General features: G+C 48.4%; 1 protein-coding gene across 1 annotated transcript in view; it reads left to right on the forward strand.

Annotated features, from left to right (window-relative positions):
* The first annotated feature begins 4,597 nt into the window (after nucleotides 1-4,597).
* The window catches only part of LOC141146180 (cytochrome P450 2C14-like), a 102,935-nt gene continuing 87,755 nt past the window's right edge, over nucleotides 4,598-19,777 (forward strand). Inside the window, exon 1 of the mRNA XM_073632914.1 lies at nucleotides 4,598-4,926. Within this exon, the coding sequence (XP_073489015.1) occupies nucleotides 4,747-4,926 (180 nt within the window). The 5' untranslated portion in view covers nucleotides 4,598-4,746. The remainder of the gene's footprint in view (nucleotides 4,927-19,777) is intronic.

Genomic DNA, 19,777 nt, shown 5'->3' on the forward strand with positions numbered 1-19,777 from the left:
TTAATTTGTAATACCTCTGCAGAGAGTGATTTGGCCAGCAAAATAGAGACCCCTCTAGAGTAGGTCTTATGATAGGACTGAGCTAAACATAGCTGCTTAAGGGCCCTCACTTTTGAACCAACAAGATGCGTTTGGAGGCAGATAATGTGGGGACAATATTTTTTTCAAAACCGAGCATACGAGGCACCGTTTCTGGGGCGAATTTAACCCTCTAGTATTCCAGGAAATTATCTTTAGCGGATGTGCCATAGCGAGTCAAGCAGTATATTACTAGCATCATGGGAGCAGATAACATAAATGTAACATTGCAGGTCATGCCACACAGTACATATAAGAGCATAGGCGTATGAGATCAAGTGTAAGGCAATATTCAAATTGAAGGAAGCACATGTATACATGAAAAACGAAAGTGTAAAAACGGTCAAAGGCAACAAAAACAAAAAAAGGAAGTCCATGAGAAATCCTATTCCACCCTCCCAACTCGGCCATCCCAAACATAGCGAGCTTTGGATTCCTAAACCAAAAAAAAACAAACACTCAAATGAGGTTAGAACTGTCCCGTGGCCACACCACCAACTGGTATGGGGGTAATGTGGATTCCGGTTTGGCTCTCAAAACAAACAGAAAAATAACAGTAAAGGGTCCAGTTCCAGGATAGGAGTTCATTGTAGGTAGGGGGATATGCAAATGACACCAGGCCTTCTGCAATGTAGTAGACACAACAACTAGGATTATGAAGGGGTCCAGTCTGGGAAGGCCAGGTACAGTAGGCCTGTACATATAGCACTTCTGTAAGCTGCAGGGGAGAAGGCAACAATCATCCTGAGAAACATAGGCAGCATAGGAAGGCAGTGTATGCAAACATGTTGTCCGTTTTCATATGCAAGAGGTAATGGATCCATAATTAGGTAGCATGAGGGGTTCCAGGGAGCACTTGCCTCAGTCAGTCACCCATTTGTCTGGGCAGAACTCCATAATGATTGTTGAGCCACGCCATGGCTTCTTTAGCTTTGGTGTAGAAATTAGCTTTGCCATCATGGATAACATGCAGCTCAGCAGGAAAAAGCATAGCGTACGGTAGACCTTTAGTATGCAGGCAGGCTTTCACAGCCGCAAAGGATAGACGTTGGTGTTGGACATCAGCTGAGAAGTCAGGATAGACTGAGATAGTATTGCCATTGTATTTAAGAGGCCCTTTCTCCCTTGCAAGGTGTAGAATGGCAACTTTATCTTGGAAGTTAAGGATCCATGCAATTAGGGAGCGTGGGGGGTCTTCTCCTGGAGGAGGGCGTGGAGGGGTATCGTGTGCACATTCAATAACATAGGAGAAAGCAGGTGTGTCTGTACCAAAAATGTCCCTTAGCCAAGAGTATAAGAATTTTTCAGGGTGAGAGCCCTCTGCGTGTTCAGGAAACCCCACAAAACAGATTGTTCCTACGCAAGCGATTCTCCAGGTCATCACGTTTTTAGCGCGGATAGTCGCCATTTCACCTGTTATCCCGCACTGTGGCAGATAAGGGGTGCACAACATCTTCCAGGGAACTTATACGTTCTTCAGTGGCCCCCGGTTCTATCACGCAAATAGATCCCTCTTGGCAGGCTGTGCAGTAAGGTGAATTTGTTTAGTTGTGTAAGCAGTGTAGATTTATTACTAATAACCCTTTTTGTTTCCAGGTCCGTGCATCCAATGGACCTGACAGCAGGGAGGAGGGGGGGTTATGTATGGGGGTTGTGGTATCGCACACAATCTGATGGCTGCAGCCAGCGGGATTGTGTGTAAAACTGACAGGCAGGCTCCTGCCTGTCAGGTAAAAAGCATTTGGTGGCTGCGCTGCCACCCGATTGCTCACACCCCCCCAGCGCCCACGCCGCCCCACCATGTTTTCCAATCTCCGTGTGTTCATCTGCATGCTCGGGAGCAAGATGGCGGGTGAAGTGCAAGGAGAAGAGCCGACACACGTCTTGCTGTGACCTGGAAAGCAACGTCTCCTCCCTTTCTAGGTCACAGCAGGAAGGGGACGTCTGATGTCACTTCCAACCTCTTGGTGTCCCCGGCTAGCATAGCCAGGAAAGGATGTCTTGCGATGCGATCTGCTCTGCAAGACATTCAGTGGAGCCCAAAGAAGACACGCAGGGCTTTTAGTCCTACAGGCACATATGTGGGATATGCGCACATACGAACCTAAACGCATGCGTCGGGGACGACTGTTTCTCTGTAACCTCCTTGGGGAGATTTTGCCTCAATTTCTGTCTGTTACAAAAGAACAGGAAATGGGGAGGGGGGATGAAAGAAGATCAAAGACAACAAGGAATACAACATCAGATGTTCTAATATTTTCCTTACTCTACTGTAGCAACCCCGGGCCCCCAAAGGCATGTGGCACCCGGGACAGGGTGGGCTTGTAAGTAGGGGCTTGCAATTAGCTAGGTGTTGGCGCCAAAAGCACAAGTCCTTGCCTCATTCTTGCTAGAACAGTGACCCTCTTGCTGAGGCTATACCCTCCATCATATTGTGCCCCGCTCCATGCCGGGGGGCTCCACCTGAAATTCCTGGCCATTGACCTTTATATCCCCAAAGGAAGGTAGGTCCACACATGAACAGCATTGTGCACTTTACTGGTGCTACTGGTATAAACGGTCACATCATATCAACCTAGTATCCGGAGTCACTTGACACTACTGTATATTGGCCAATCACATTTAGTGGACGGTCACATGTGAAACATTGTGCAACCAATAAAATAAGCCATCTTTTCTCAGTCTCTCTCCACCCGTGGTCATTAGTACTCACTTGATTGGATCTCTGCAGTCTATTCCGGGGAAAGTAGCCTTCCTTGGGGAAACTCTTGGCCTGGTCTGAAAAACATTTTGCAGCCCACCCTAGCCCCACCTCCATAAGGGCCAGAAAGTCCACAGCCAGCTCTCCTGGGTGCAGGTCTACCTAGTCTCAGCCTGAATAGATGTGGGGTGTTTAGCTCCCATTCCCCAACTGCACTGGGGCTTCTCCCCACCTGGCTTATTTATGAGCTCTTCCATGATATCACTACAGGAGGGTTCTAGCTAAAAGGGAAGCTATCATTGCTTATAACTTTCCTCTATACAGGCTATAATGGGAACAAAGCCATTTAGTGACCAGTCAGCTAACTGCACCAGCTTACCTGCCTGCTAGGTGTAGACCCTTACTCAATACTCCTGGTGGCACACAACACTCCTGATCTAGGCAGACTCCAAATAAGGGGACACAAATGGTGCTTTGAGCCTTCACAGAAAGAAGACTTTGAAGCCACTCTGGTACTCTGTGAATTTGTCTATTAAGTACAACATGGTCCAACTACCCTGGGGAGTAGCCACCATACTCCACTGAGGTCCAAGCTTCATTTCAGCTTTTCAAGACATTTGGAGTTCCTCCATGGCACTTGATCCCCATGTTACACAAGCTAGGTCTCATGTCCAAGCCCCTATCCAGCCAGATGGTCCTCAGTTGTGTTGGGCCAACAGTTCGAGTTTGAGCCAAGCAAAAGTTCGACCCGAACATCGCCTGTTTGTTCGGTTGGCGAACACCTGAATTTGCAGGCCATTTGGCGGGTGTTCGCCCCGCTGAATGCCCTGAAATGCACTTCCCGCTGCACAGTGCATTCTATGCCCTTGATTGGGCAAAGCTGTGCCCAATCAGGGCCCAGTGAATAGCTGGTTAAGGAGCGGGCCAGTAAGAGCTGTCAATGGGCTTCCCCGCTGACATTGCCCGAAAAAAACACTGCCGGCAATAATAAAAAGTGAAAAAAAAAAACGGTGTGGGATTCCACACCCGGCCCTATGGGTCAGGTATGGATTTTAAGGGGAACCCCATGCCAACATGAAAAAAAAAAAACATGGGGTCTCCCCAAAATCCATACCAAACCCTTATCCGAGCATGCAGCCTGTTGATGGGGACAAGTGCCTCACCCCCCACAACCCTGAGCTGTGGTTGTGGGGGTTGCAGGCAGGGGGCTTATCAGAATCTGGAAGCCCCTTTAACATTTTTCAATTTCCGGCAATGGTATTGTGTGCGTGTGTATGTGTTTGTCTAAGATCACATTTGTTATCACCTAGCGCGGTGATTCATATATATGTATTTATTAGCTATTTAACAATTTCTGCAGTTGGTGGAATTCATTTTATTTCATTCATTTTGTGAACTTATCTTATGTTTTCACTATTTCTTTGGCGCTAAGTATTTTTTCTCAATGGTATTGTATTGCCGGCAATTTAAATGTCATTTCATTTAAATTTTGTATTCTTTACAAATGTCAGTTTTACTGCAGCAGGTTCTATACATGCTACAGATGCTCCACTTTACAGGCAGACTAGGTTCAACTATATTTAAAGGAATTTTTATTGTTGTAAGCATCATTAAAATCACTGCTCCTGTAAAAACAATTTTTTTTTTTTTTTTTTAAATGTAATTTTAATTTACTTGGGTGGCTACACAAAAAAAACCCCAAAGGTGTCTGTGTTCCAGCTGGAGAGATTGTCAAGGTAGGAAGTGAATGGAAATCTCTCCAAGGGGGATACACATGCAGGAGGAGCACAAAGTTGCTGATTATGATCACTGTGCAGCCGCAATACGGGAAGAGCCAAAAGGTTAATGTTAAGTAATGAATTTGAACGGAGTCAAAGTCATATCTCCGTTCTTCAATGTGAAGGGGCGGGCTGTACAGGAATATTGGCCGCTGTCATAGACCATATCTATTTGTCTCTTCCAGGAAGATGGAATTCTCGGCAATCCTCGCTCTGTTGGTCACCGTCCTCATCACCCTCCACTTTATACTATCATGGTGGAGACAGCAAAGACGGTACAAGTCACTGCCCCCCGGACCCACCCCGCTGCCCTTCCTGGGAACCCCAAAGTATATGGATCTGCGAGTTACCGATATAAATTTCAAATTGGTAAGTGACCTTTGGAATCTAACTAACCTCTGACAAACTGTACCAAGTGCTTGTGCAAAATACACTCACCGGCCACTTTATTAGGTACACCTGTTCAATTGCTTGGTAAGACACATTGCTAATCAGCCAATCACATGGCAGCAACTCAATGCCTTTAGGCACCTAGACGTGGTGAAGACGGCTTGCTGAAGTTTAAACCGAGCATCATAAGGGGGAAGAAAGGGGATTTAACCACTTCAGCTCCGGAAGGTTCATGACCAGGCCATTTTTTGCCATACGGCACTGTGTTGCTTTAACTGATAATTGCGCGGTCGTGTGACGCTGTACCCAAATAAAATTTATGTTTGTTTTTTTTTTTTCTTTTACAGCCCCTATTCTACATGTGGGCCACCAGACTCATGGATTCCAATGGGTTTTTTTTTTTTTTTGTTTTTCTTTTAGCACATCATTAGAGCCTGAGGCTCTAAATGGCTTTAACCACTTCAATACAGGGCATTTTCACCCCCTTCCTGCCCAGGCAAATTTTCAGTTTTCAGCGCTGTCACATTTCGAATGGCAATTGCGCGGTCATGCAACACTGTACTCAAAAGAAATTTCAACCATTTTTTTCCCCATAAATAGAGCTTTCTTTTGGTGGCATTTGATCACCTCTGTGGTTTTTATTTCTTGCGCTATAAACAAAAGAAGAGTGACAAGTTTGAAAAAAAAACACAATTTTTTTTAACTTTTTGCTATAATAAATATCCCAATTTAAAAAAATATATATTCTTTTCTTCCTCAGTTTAGGCTGATATGTATTCTTTTACATATTTTTTGGTAAAAAAAATCACAATAAGCGCATATAGATTGGTTTGCACAAAAGTTATAGCGGCTACAAAATAGGGGATAGATTTATGGCATTTTTATTTTATTAAATTTTTTTTAAATTTTTTTTTTTACTAGTAATGGCGGTGATCTGCAATTTTTTTTTATTGTGACTGTCACACTGCGGCGGATAGATTGGACACTTTTGACACTATTTTCACATTCACATTTTCACATTTTTACAGCGATCAGTGCTATAAAATGTCAGTGGCAGGGAAGGGATTAACACTAGGGGGCGATCAAGGGGTTAAATGTGTTACCTAGGGAGTCATTCTAACTGTAGGGGGAGGGGAGGAAGCTGCCTGTGACCTAGATGGGGTAAGTGCGTGGCTGGGGGGTGGGGGGGGTACTGTTTGGTTAACCGAGTGACGGGGGTGGGGACGATAACCAAAAAGGGGTGGGTGGCATGTTTGCCGCCCCCCCCTCAAAAATGGAGCACCAGCCGCCACTGACCTCAAGGTTGGTGCAATGATTATATCTCGCTTGTGTGTTCTCCTTCCAACTCCCAAGTGAAAACAGAGACCTAACCTCCTCCTACATATATCCCCTCAATGGGAAGTGATGCATACAGGGGGTAACCACATCACAGTGCATTATTAACCCTCGAGTTACCAAGCATTAACCCATTTGTGCTGAATACCATAACATTTAGGCAGCTGTCCACACTGATTGTAATGATACATGGTTAGTCAGGTTGGAAAAAGACACAAGTCCATCTAGTTCAACCATAAAAAAATAAATAAAAAAATATCATACAATCCCATATATCCACAGTTGATCCAGAGGAGGACGAAAAACCCCAGCAAAGCATGATCCAATTTGCTGTAGCAGGGGAAAAAAATCCTTCCTGACCCTCAAGAGGCAATCTGATTTTCCCTGGATCAACTTTACCTATAAATGTCAGTACTCAGTTATATTGTGTGCACTTAGGAAAGAATCCAGGCCTTGACATGTGAAGGACCTAACCCACAGTCACTTGCGCCACCCATTAAACATAGACTCTAACCCCTCCAAATCCCCCCACAAATGACTTGACAAGATTTTGGAGTAAATGGCCTTGACGGCCTTTTTATTAATAATTACCATAAAATTAAATATTTTAAATAACTCTTAACCAACTTTTTGGGGTTTTCAAGGGTAACGCCCACCACTGGTCACTGCGACAAACTTTTAACTTTAGACCTCCAGGCGCAAGCCCCCGGACTCGGAGACGGTACTCAACCTTCGCAGTGACCTACCTTTTACCCCTTCCTGGTTAACCCGAAGGTACCTGATAACCCCATACCACAAATGGGTACCAACCATGTTCTATACATATAACACAAAAAGAAACAAATGAACGTCACCCACGGGACTTTAAATGAGGTGTAAATGGTGATCAAAGGGTAAACAGGTATAAAGGTACAAGTATTTTATTGAAAACAACAGCATAATCCATAATAGGACATGAGCATGGGTGAACAGGTTCATAAAACAGCAACATTGCATAGTAGTCCTAAAACCTAGCCATAATATAATAGTAATACATATAATACAGGTATGCATGGTACATCTCTAACCCGACGCGTTTCGCGAGCTTTCCTCGCTTCATCAGGGGCTGATGTGCATAACTGCTGTCTGTAAATACAGATTAAAGTAATTAGAGTATCGGTTATGATTGGGTAAAAGCAAGAAGCCAGAACCGGTCATCCCATACTTACTTGTAAGACCAAGGCTACAGGCACATAACCCAGGTACGGGTCGGCGGAGGGCATCTCCCCCGGGAGCTGAAGGGGCCGAGGACCCAACCAGAGGACCGAGGCCAGGCGTGGGGGGCAGCATGGCAGAATGAGAGAGAGAAAGGAGGGCGTGAACCCAAATTGTTCCCAAATGTACTGCAGGGCAACTCACTGTATGGGAATATAAATATAAGGTAGTATAGGATTAAAGAGTTTGGAAGTATGAGATGTATATCGTGGCATCAAATGCAAGGTATGTTAATAAGCAAGGTCTAAAAGTAATAACATTTTTAATGTCATGGAAATATAAAATATGTGCTACTTGCATGGTATGCATAAGGTGTCCCGCAGAGCAGAGAGAAAAAGGAGGGTGCAAGGTGAAGGCGCCTGACGCATGACGTTAGGGGCGGAGAACTCGGCGGATGTCCGGGTATAAGGCAGGGGGTGTCAGTATGGCAACTTTTCCCTCACTACTTCTCCAACACTCAGTCGGGACGCTGCACTATATTGGTAGGCACCCTATTTATCTACTTTAATATGAATACCTGCACCTCACAGCGTACCTATCCTCACTTGCTGTTTCTGACTGACTCCTCTAATTACACTTTTTCCTTTCACACGGAAGTACTTTTCTAGGTCATCACATCATTAATTAATTTGTCCTCTCTTTCACCGTGCCTCATCTCCCTTCACTTCTCTCACTTTTTTTCTTTCCTTTCCCCCCGGTCCTGTTCCCCTTTCTTTTCATTTTTTCTTCTCTTTCTTTCCCTTTTTTCTGTCACTATTCACTTCACCTCCCCCTGTTCTCCCCTTCCCTTTCCTTCCCTTCTCATTCACTCCTTCACCTTGCACCCTCCTTTTTCTCTCTGCTCTGCGGGACACCTTATGCATACCATGCAAGTAGCACATATTTTATATTTCCATGACATTAAAAAAGTGAGGCCCGGAACGAAAGGACTGCAAGGAGGGATAGTGTAGGGCCGGGCATGACAGTGTGTCTAAGGGAGACACATATGGGGTTAATGTGGAAAGGAGTAATGGGAGTGGCAAGAAAGGGGAAGGTAAGAAAGAAGTTTTTGCCAAAGGGGAGTGGTTATATTTATAGAGGGGGGGGGTGCAAAGGGTCAGTGTGAAGATGAACTTACAGGAGGAGGCAGTTTTTCTCACTGCTCCTCCATGATGGCAGAGATTGAAGCAATACCAGAGTGGCTGCAGAGACAGGCGCGGAGCTCATGGAGGATGAGGCAGACGGATCCCCGTCAGGTGAGGTGTCCCATCGCGGAGGTCGCGGCCTCCAGCGTGCTTTTCACCAGGGCCTGCATCTAGACCCATTCACCTCCCCAGAAGCCCGACAGAGGAGCGATCGCTTCCCCCGGCAAAACAGCATCAGCCACAGCTTTCAGCAGGCCCTGGGTGGTCCACACGCCGCCTGCCTAATCCGGTGGGTGGGGCCACGGGCCAACATGGCGCCGGTTCCCCGCACGGACATCGTGGGTCAGGAAGCAGGGCGGCATCCCCATCCACACACAGCGATCAGAGGGGGGAGATGATGAGGGACGGAGAGCCGAGCAGAGACACGGAGGTGGTGGAGCGGGAGATCGGGAAGTCGGTGAGGGGGCTGAGCCTACCGGGACAGCGCTCGGTGGGACAAGATGGCAGAGGAAGAACAACACATGACAGCCAGGACATCGCCAGGTCAGGTCAGTGACGCCGGTCTGGAGAAGGAGGAATTTCGGGGGTGAAGCGGGCCCCACAACTGCCAAGCACCACGGCCTTAGGGATTTCATCTCCCGGGGGGCTTGCTATGCCACCCATCCTGGAACAGGACGAGAGGTCAGAAGAGAAAGCATCAGGGGAGGAGGAACCACTAGTACCAGCGATGAAGAGCAACGCGGCGGCTGTTGGGGGAGCTCCTGGTCAGCCCGGTAAGTCAATGGTTAATTTGTCTTTGTCTGATGCATTGCAGGATGTGTTAGGGGTGGTAGCTGCGGGTACGGTTAGGCCAGCAGTTCCTTTGATACAGTCAGGGGGGGATACGCTGGGCCAGCAGGGGGCAGGGCACAGGCCTGCCAGTGCGGGGTCCGGTACGCAGCTGACGGATTTATTGGAGGGCCTGCGGGCGTTGTTAGGTAGATTTGAGGCAGTGGTTGGAGGAACTGGGGGATCTGGGGTGGAGATGCCCCCGGCAGCTCCGATACCCGTGCAGTCAGGGGTAGGAGTGGTCACCGAGAAGGCAGGGGAAAAAGGGGATACGGAGAAGGCGGAGAGGACCAATATGGTCAGGACTGCGAACGCGGCAAAGTGCGAGGTATACCTCTACTTCGAGGGCCTGCTGGGAGCTCATCTAAAACAGGAAGTCCGGGATACGATTTACAAGGGCGAGTATGTGGAGATTTTTCGCTACTGCCATTGGAAAAAAATTAACTTGGACAGGGTGAAACCTGATGATTCCAAGAAGGAGAACGAGGAAAGAAGGAGGTACAGGCTTATACCGTGTACATTTGTTAACTGGCTGCAAGCGTTTGCCATTATGGTGAGCATTATTGGTGAGAAGAACCCCGAGCATTGCTCGGCTTTGTTCTGTTACATGGACGCTATAGGAGAGGCACATAGGGTGTACGGTGGTACTGCTTGGCTTAGATACAACGAGCAGTTCAGACAGCGCAGAGCAGTCCGCCCGTCTCTGCATTGGGATCATAAAGATATTAGCCTCTGGATGAGGCTTATGTCTTCAGCGAGGGCCCCGCCTCAGTTTTTTCAGGGGGAGGCCAGGGGTACACATTCCTCAGGACTGCCGGCCGGAAAGAAGTGGGGAGTATGCTGGCAGTGCAATGAGGGCTCCTGTAAATTTGGAGCAGCATACAAGTTCAAGCACGAGTGCTCTGGGTGAGGGGGAGCCCATATATTGTCCAGGTGTTTTAAGAGAGGGAAGCATGCCGGCGACTCTGCTCAAAAGAGGGACGACGCCGGTGAGGGTGGAAAGGATGCTTCCTTTTCTAAGTAAGTATCCAGACAGGGAAGCGGCAAAGTTATTGGCTTCGGGGTTTCAGGACGGTTTTAAGAACCCGTGTTCGTTGGCGATGGTTCTGCCAAAGGCAAGGAATCTGACATCTGCTTTACAGCATCCGGGGGTGGTGGAGGACAAATTGGGAAGAGAAGTGGCCATGGGGCGCATGGGGGGCCCTTTGCCAACAAACCCTGGCAGGATTTGGTGGTGTCACCATTGGGGGTGGTGCCCAAGAAGGAACCGAACAAGTTCCGCGTGATACACCACTTATCTTTTCCAAAAGCCATGTTCGCGGCTTTCAGCTCGTTTTTGGAGTGGGTGATTAGGGAGGTTTCCGGCTTAGGTTCAGTCATACATTATTTGGATGACTTTTTGTGTATAGGCCCCCCTGCTTCCTCTGTGTGTGCGATTCTACTTTCCACGTTGCAGCACATCGCAGGCAGGTTTGGTATACCATTGGCCGCAGAAAGAACGGAAGGCCCAACGGCTGAACTTAGCTTTTGGGGATAGTAATAGACTCAATGGCGATGGAGTGCCGATTGCCCAGAGGTAAGTTGGAGGACTTGCAGAAGGAAATTCGGGAAATCCACGGACTGCGGAAAGTTCAGTTGAGGACTCTGCAGTCGTTGCTGGGTAAGTTGAATTTTGCCTGCAGGATCATCCCCATGGGGCAGGTATTGCCGACGGCTGTCGGCAGCCACCGCGGGGGTAAAGGCCCCGACTCATTTTATTCACCTGACCGGGGAACACAGGGAGGATTTAAAGGTGTGGTATGAGTTTTTAGCCTCATACAATGGCAGGGCGGTGTGGATGTCTGGCCCGGTGAGTAATTTCGATGTAGAGCTGGTTACAGATGCTGCAGGCTCCACGGGCTATGGTGCATTTTTCCAAGGGCAGTGGAGCGTGGAACCCTGGCCGCAGTCTTGGGAGAGGGCGGAGTTCCTTAAGAATTTAGTGCGACTGGAACTTTTCCAGTGGTGCTGGCTTTGGAACTGTGGGGGGAGGCATGCCAGATTCTAAAGTTGAGAATAAATTGTGACAACATGGGAGTAGTGCAGGTGGTCAATCGCATGTCTGCGTCACCACAACCAGTTATACGGCTTTTGCGGAAACTGGTGTTGAGGTGTTTGAGATTAAATATTTTATTTATGCGGTGCACATCCCGGGTGTCGACAATTCGCTAGCTGACTCCTTGTCTCTATTTCAATGGAACAAGTTCAGGGAGCTGGCTCCGGGTGCACAAAAAGGAGTTCCTTGCCCGGACTGGATTTGGGAGCTGCCCTTGGAGTCACCGCGGGATGGATTCGGCAGTCTAAGTGAGTCCACTTGGTCAGCCTACACGAAGGTATGGAAAGAATGGTCAGGGTTGGTACAGGAGGCAGGGGCTGGGAAAATGGGGTCTAACGGGCGGTTACTGGTATTGTATTTTGTAGCTAGGAACATTGAAAAATGTTTTTTCGGTCTCTTCCATCGATAAAAAAATGGCAGGCTTATCGTTTCTTTTCAAATTAATGGGAGGGGAGGACTGGAAAAAAGATTTTGGGTGAAGCAGGCCATAAAGGGTTATCGAAAACAGCATATGTGGAAGGATGTGAGACGGCCTGTCACTTTTGCGAACCTGGGGTCCGTATGTGCGATGTTGGGTTCAATATGTAAATCGCGGTATGAAGCGTTGCTGTTTACAGCAGTGTTCTCGCTAGCATTTTTGGGGTTTTTTGGACAGGGGAGTTGGTTAGCCCATCGAAGTGTTTGGCAGTGGGCCTGTTGGGAGCAAGATGTGCAGGTGGAGGTGGATAGAGTGTGTTTGCGGCTGCGCAGGTCAAAAACTGATCACCAGGGTAAGGGTGTGGATGTGTCACTGTTCGCATTACCTGGGTCTAGGGTGTGCCCTGTTGAGGCAGTGCGTGAATTTCCGAAGATTAGAACAGATGGGGCAGAGCCATTCCTGAGGCATGAGGATGGGTACTACTTGTCAAAGTTTCAGTTCATATCAATTTTTAGGAAATGTCGTAAAGCAGCTGGGTTGGACGGGGCAGGGTACGCTTCACACTCCTTCCGCATAGGGGCGGCTACAGAAGCTGCCAGATGTGGGTTGGATGAGGCGGCTGTGCGCAGAATTGGAAGATGGGATTTGTGAGATTTCGGTCTTATATTAGGCCTCATTTGGCCGTGGAATAGATATATAAAAAAAAAAAAAAAAATCTTGGATGTTTACAGGAAAAGGAGGGTGCATGTGGGATTCGCATGTTGTGATATGGTTGTGTTAAGTTGACAGGTGTGTTGCTGCCTTTATGTTATTTGTTTGTCGTTTCAGATGGAGGTTCAGTACGCCTTGTCTGGATCATAGGGCACTCCTAGGTGTGTTGGGGGGCCAGGAGAGGAGACGTAAGACCGGATGGCAGGCAATTGGGTATTTTCCAGGAGGGAGGCTTATCGGAGATGGTTGGGGATACCCGGGATGAGGTGGGGTAGAGTGATGGTGGAGGTGGAGAGGTACGTAAGGCTGGATAGACCACCTGACGTGTTAGTGATACATGAGGAATGATTTGGGGATCCGGACAGTCAGGGACCTGATCGCGGATATTAAATCCGATTTCACGCACTTGCGCACTAAATTCCCGGGTACCCCTTTTTGCTGTGGTCTGACATTGTGGCTAGAACGACATGGCATTGGGCTAGATCTGTGGTGAGCATCAGTAAGACTCGTATCAACAAAGTAGTTGGTAGGTTCGTGGCACAGAATGGGGGTATTGTGATTAGGCACAGAGAGCTTGGAAAAAATGTGGGGCTCTACTTGAGGAGTGATGGAGTTCGTCTCTCTGAAGTGGGGATTGACTTATGGCTATGGGTTTACAGGAAGGGATAGAACGGGCCCTGAGGGTGTGGAGGTGCCCTCAAGGGTAAGGTTGTCACCCTTTCGGGCTGTGGCGGTGTTCTTCTGGTGGTCTTTGACGGTGGCAGTAAACGGAGGGATCAAAAAGGGGTGGGGGCTCATCGTTTGTATGTGCCCCTCCGGTGTATTCCTGAACGGTGGATGGAATACTGGAATGGTTGCACTGTGGGAAGGGGTTGTCTCCGAGCGGTCACAGCTGGAGGCCTATCAGTTTGGAAAAGGTCCCACAGTGCATTGGTATGGTATGTGGTTATACGTGGTTAAAAGGTGGGTCACCGTCAGAGACCATCAGACTGGGGTTAACAGGTTATGTTATTGTTTATTATATATATATATATATATATAGTGGTTTGGAGTTATTTAGTTGGTTTGTTTTAATAAAATAGGCTGTTATGGCCATTTTACTCCATAAAATATAAGTGTGGTCTCATTATTTGAGGTGGGTAAGGTATGGGTTGGAGATAAGTGGGTAACAGCGATAAGAATGAAGGGGACATTTAGACTACACTGGTCATGTTATTACTTTTAGACCTTGCTTATTAACATACCTTGCATTTGATGCCACGATATACATCTCATACTTCCAAACTCTTTAATCCTATACTACCTTATATTTATATTCCCATACAGTGAGTTGCCCTGCAGTACATTTGGGAACAATTTGGGTTCACGCCCTCCTTTCTCTCTCTCTCATTCTGCCATGCTGCCCCCCACGCCTGGCCTCGGTCCTCTGGTTGGGTCCTCGGCCCCTTCAGCTCCCGGGGGAGATGCCCTCCGCCGACCTGTACCTGGGTTATGTGCCTGTAGCCTTGGTCTTACAAGTAAGTATGGGATGACCGGTTCTGGCTTCTTGCTTTTACCCAATCATAACCGATACTCTAATTACTTTAATCTGTATTTACAGACAGCAGTTATGCACATCAGCCCCTGATGAAGCGAGGAAAGCTCGCGAAACGCGTCGGGTTAGAGATGTACCATGCATACCTGTATTATATGTATTACTATTATATTATGGCTATGTTTTAGGACTACTATGCAATGTTGCTGTTTTATGAACCTGTTCACCCATGCTCATGTCCTATTATGGATTATGCTGTTTTCAATAAATGTACCTTTTATACCTGTTTACCCTTTGATCACCATTTACACCTCATTTAAAGTCCCGTGGGCGACGTTCATTTGTTTCTTTTTCTGATATTAGGGATGGAGGTGGTTTATGTTAGGGGTCAGTTCTCAGACTTTCTTTATAATATACATATAACACACTGCACCGGCTGTCCTTACAGCCCACATTATAATTAACGTAACTCAGGAGTAGGGATGAGCTTCGTGTTCGAGTTGAACCCATGTTCGACTCGAACATCGGCTGTTCGATCGTTCGCCGAATTGCGAACGATATGGGCCGTTCGCGCTAAATTCGTGTGGCGCGTCACGGCCCATAATTCACTGCGGCATCGCAGTGCATTGCTGGCTGATGATTGGCCAAGCATGCACTATGACCCGCATGCTTGGCCAATCACAGCGCCGTCAGTAGAGAGAGCTGTAATTGGCCAAAGCCAGGGTGGCTTTGGCCAATTATGGCTCAGGGGATTTAGTACACACCCCACACTATATAAGGCCGCCTGCACGGCGGCCCTGTGTAGTGTGTGTTCCGGTGTGCTGAGAGAGAGAGAGAGACAGTGTCATTTGATTTGAGTTAGATAGATTAGGCAGAACAGTCAGTCAGTTAGCTGCACTTACAGTGTATTGTGTGTGTGTATATATATATATATATATATATATATATACATCCCAGGTGTTGCATATATATATATATATATATATATATACACTGTATTCAGTTTAGCTAGATCCGTTCCTGTTATCTTCTATCTAGACTATTTACATTTAGTGCAGTGCGTCCTGCTCACAGTGTTCAGCTAGATCCGTTCCTGTTATCTTCTAGACTATTTACATTTAGTGCAGTGCGTCCTGCTCACAGTGTTCAGCTAGATCCGTTCCTGTTATTTACATTTAGTGCAGTGCGTCCTGCTCACAGTGTTCAGCTAGATCCGTTCCTGTTATTTACATTTAGTGCAGTGCGTCCTGCTCACAGTGTTCAGCTAGATCCGTTCTGTTATCTTCTAGACTATTTACATTTAGTGCAGTGTGTCCTGCTCACAGTGTTCAGCTAGATCCGTTCCTGTTATCTTCTAGACTATTTACATTTAGTGCAGTGCGTCCTGCTCACAGTGTTCAGCTAGATCCGTTCCTGTTATCTTCTAGACTATTTACATTTAGTGCAGTGCGTCCTGCTCACAGTGTTCAGCTAGATCCGTTCCTGTTATCTTCCTACTGACAGGCAGGCTTGTCTGGTTACAGTATATAAAGCTACCTGAAGAAAATTACAGGTGTTCTATTTGATCCTATTAGTACCACGGTCAGGCAGCTAGACTATTTACATTTAGTACAGTGCGTCCTGCTCACAGTGTTCAGCTAGATCCGTTCCTGTTATCTTCCTACTGACAGGCAGGCTTGTCTGGTTACAGTATATAAAGCTACCTGAAGAAAATTACAGGTGTTCTATTTGATCCTATTAGTACCACGGTCAGGCAGCTAGACTATTTACATTTAGTACAGTGCGTCCTGCTCACAGTGTTCAGCTAGATCCGTTCCTGTTATCTTCCTACTGACAGGCAGGCTTGTCTGGTTACAGTATATAAAGCTACCTGAAGAAAATTACAGGTGTTCTATCCCAGCTTAGTGCAGCTACAGGCCATTAGTATGTCTGGAAGGCCAAGAAGGAGAGGCAGACAGTCACAAGCCAATAAGAGAGGGCAAGCAGGCTCTGTGTCTAGTGCTGGTCGTGGAGACGGTGCATCCTCATCAGCACGTGGCCATGGGACACGCTTGGCCTTTTTTTCGGCAGCTGGCCGTGTTGAGCCGCAACATGCGGAAGACTTGGTCGAGTGGATGACCAAGCCGTCCTCATCCTCCTCATCCTCTCTCACCCATGCCCAGGGTGCTTTGTCTGGCAAAGCAGCGGCCTCTTCCCTCAGCTCAATGTCATCAGTGACTCCTTCCCTAGCTCCACCATGTCCTCATGAGGATTCCCTCGAACTGTTTGACCACAGTGTTGGGTACATGCTCCAGGAGGATGCCCAGCGTTTGGAAGGCTCTGATGACGATACTGAGCTCGATGAAGGCAGTAACATGAGCACGGACAGAGGGGGTGCCCAAGAAGGACAGCAATCTGGCAGTCATGCTCCCCCTGCTGCAGCATACTGCCAGGTTTGCTCCAGTGATGAGGAGGGAGGGGATGATGAGGTCACTGACTCAACGTGGGTGCCTGATAGGAGAGAGGAGGAGGAGGAGGAGGAGGCGGCGGCACATCACCAACGAGGCAGGATGCCCTCCAGGGGCCAGCCTAAGGGCAGCACATTGACTGCATCACACCCCAAAGCTCCACATGTGCAGGGCGCTGCAGTATCTGCGCGTTATTCAAAAAGTTCTTTGGTGTGGGCCTTTTTTGAGACGAGTGCATCAGATCGCACCGCTGCTATTTGCAACATATGTCTCAAGCGTATCTCGCGTGGCCAAAACATCTCCCGCTTGGGTACCACATGCTTGACCAGACATATGTTGACCTGCCATGCAGTTCGTTGGCAAGCGTATCTAAAAGACCCACACCAAAGAACAAAGAGGATCTCTCCTTGCTCCTCATCAGCTGAGATTTCCAACCCCACTAGACCTTCAGTCCTCTCTGAGACCTGCAGTGAGAGGAATGAAGGTGTAGAATTAGGTGTGTCACAGTCAAGTACTTGTGGGCAATCTGCTTTTGGTACACCGACGTCAGATTGTACCAGGCAAATTTCCCTGCCCCAGCTGCTGCACCACCGAAAGAAGTTTGCTCCCAGCCATCCACATGCCCAGCGGTTGAATGCTAGCTTGGCAAAATTGCTAGCACTTCAACTGCTGCCTTTTCAGTTGGTAGACTCTGCCCCCTTCTGTGAGTTTGTGGAATGTGCGGTTCCTCAGTGGCAGGTACCCAAACGCCACTTTTTCTCACGGAAGGCGATTCCGGCTCTCTACCGGCATGTGGAAGGCAATGTCCATGCCTCGCTGGACAGGGCGGTCAGCGGTAAGGTGCATATTACCGCTGACTCATGGTCCAGCAGGCATGGACAGGGACGTTACCTAAGTTTCACGGCGCATTGGGTGACTCTGCTGGCAGCTGGGAAGGATGCAGGACAAGGTGCAGTAGTGTTGGAGGTTGTTCCGCCACCACGCCTCCAAAATGCTGATTGTGACACACCTCTCTCCTCCACCCCCTCCTCTTCTTCTTCCTCCATGGCCTCTTCCTCGGAACCAGCGGTGCTCCGTAGGCGTTCAAGGGGCTACGCAAGTACGCAGGCCAAAAGATGCCATGCGGTGCTTGAGCTGGTGTGCTTGGGGGACAGGAGCCACACTGGGGCAGAGGTTCTGTCAGCTCTTCAGGGGCAGGTTCAGAGGTGGTTGACGCCACGCCAACTTAAGGCAGGAATGGTGGTTTGCGACAATGGCACCAACCTCCTCTCTGCCCTCCGACAGGGACAAATGACCCATGTGCCCTGTTTGGCTCACGTCCTTAACTTGGTGGTGCAGTGGTTCTTGGGCAGGTACCCGGGCTTACAGGATGTCCTGAGGCAGGCCAGGAAAGTCTGTGTGCATTTCCGCCGGTCATATAATGCCAGTGCTCGGTTGACGGACCTCCAAAAGGAGTTTAACCTGCCCAAGAACCGCCTAATCTGTGACATGCCCACCAGGTGAAACTCAACGTTGGCCATGCTGCAGCGGCTGCACACGCAGCAGAGGGCCATCAATGATTCCTGTGCGACTATGGCACCAGGACAGGGTCAGGGGAGCTTGGTTTTTTTTTCCCCACGCCAGTGGGCCATGATCAGGGATGCATGCACTGTCCTGTCACCATTCGAGGAGGCCACGAGGATGGTGAGCAGTGACAGTGCATGCATCAGTGACACTGTCCCCTTTGTCCACCTGTTGGAGCACACGCTGCGTGGAATAATGGACAGGGCACTTGAGGCAGAACAGAGGCAGGAAGAGGAGGACTTCCTTAGCTCTCAAGGCCCCCTTTATCCAGACAGTGTTCCTGCGTGCCCGCCGATCACACAGGAAGAGGACGAGGAGGAGGAGGAGGAGGAGGAAGATTGTGTCAGTATGGAGGTGGAGCCTGGCACTCAGCATCAGCAGCAGTCTTTAAGGGATCAGTCCCAAGGAACACATGGACTTGTACGTGGCTGGGAGGAGGTGGCTGCGGACGTTGTTGTCCTTAGTGACCCAGAGGACTCCGGACCGAATGCCTTAGCAAACCTACGCTGCATGGCCTCCCTGATCCTGCAAAGCCTGCGTAAGGATCCTCGTATTCATGGTATCAAGGAGAAGGACCAATACTGGCTGGCAACCCTCCTTGATCCACGTTACAAGGGTAAGGTTGCGGACCTTATCTTGCCATCGCAGAGGGAGCAGAGGATGAAACATCTTCGGGAGGCCTTGCAGAAAGGTCTGTGCAACGCGTTCCCAGAGACTGGGAGGTTACAAACACCTGGACAACGTGTTGCTGAGGCTTCGGTCAGTCAAAGAAGGAGCGGTGGAGAAGGTGGCCGTCTGACCGATGCGTTCAGACAATTTTTTGGTCCGCAGCCCCAAGGTATGATCGGTTCCAGCAACCATCGCCAGCGTCTGTTTTACATGGTGCAGGAATACCTAGGGGCAAGATCAGACTTGGACACCTTTCCCACCGAAAATCCTCTGGGTTACTGGGTCTTGAGGATGGATCACTGGCCAGAGCTTGCACAGTATGCAATTGAGCTACTGGCCTGTCCTGCATCCAGCGTTCTTTCGGAACGCACATTCAGTGCTGCTGGAGGCGTGGTAACCGATCACAGGGTGCGTCTGTCCACTGACTCGGTCGATCGGCTGACCTTCATAAAAATGAATGAGTCTTGGATCACCACCAGCTACCAAGCACCTGATGCTGATGTAACCGAATAATTTTTTTTGAAATCTCAGATCCCTTCAAAGACTGCCTATGCTGATGCTGAGTGACTATCCCTGAGTAATTATCCTCTTCCTCCTCAATCATCACGCTGATAGCTTGTAAGAACATTTTTGGTTCTGGGCGCCACCACCAGTGCCTAAGGCACAATTTTTCAGCCCCTGTTTAACAGGGGCGTGTAATTACAATTTTTGAAGCAATACTTTGCAGCAGGGCTCGTTCCTGCGTTCCAACTAGAGTGTCTGTGAGGGGTTGCAGTGTTGTGGCACCAGCACCAGTGCCTAAGGCCTAATTTTTCAGCTCCTGTTCAACAGGGGCATGTAATTACAATTCTT

Source organism: Aquarana catesbeiana, linkage group LG05, assembly GCF_042186555.1.
Source record: "Aquarana catesbeiana isolate 2022-GZ linkage group LG05, ASM4218655v1, whole genome shotgun sequence".
NCBI classification, from domain to species: domain Eukaryota; kingdom Metazoa; phylum Chordata; class Amphibia; order Anura; family Ranidae; genus Aquarana; species Aquarana catesbeiana.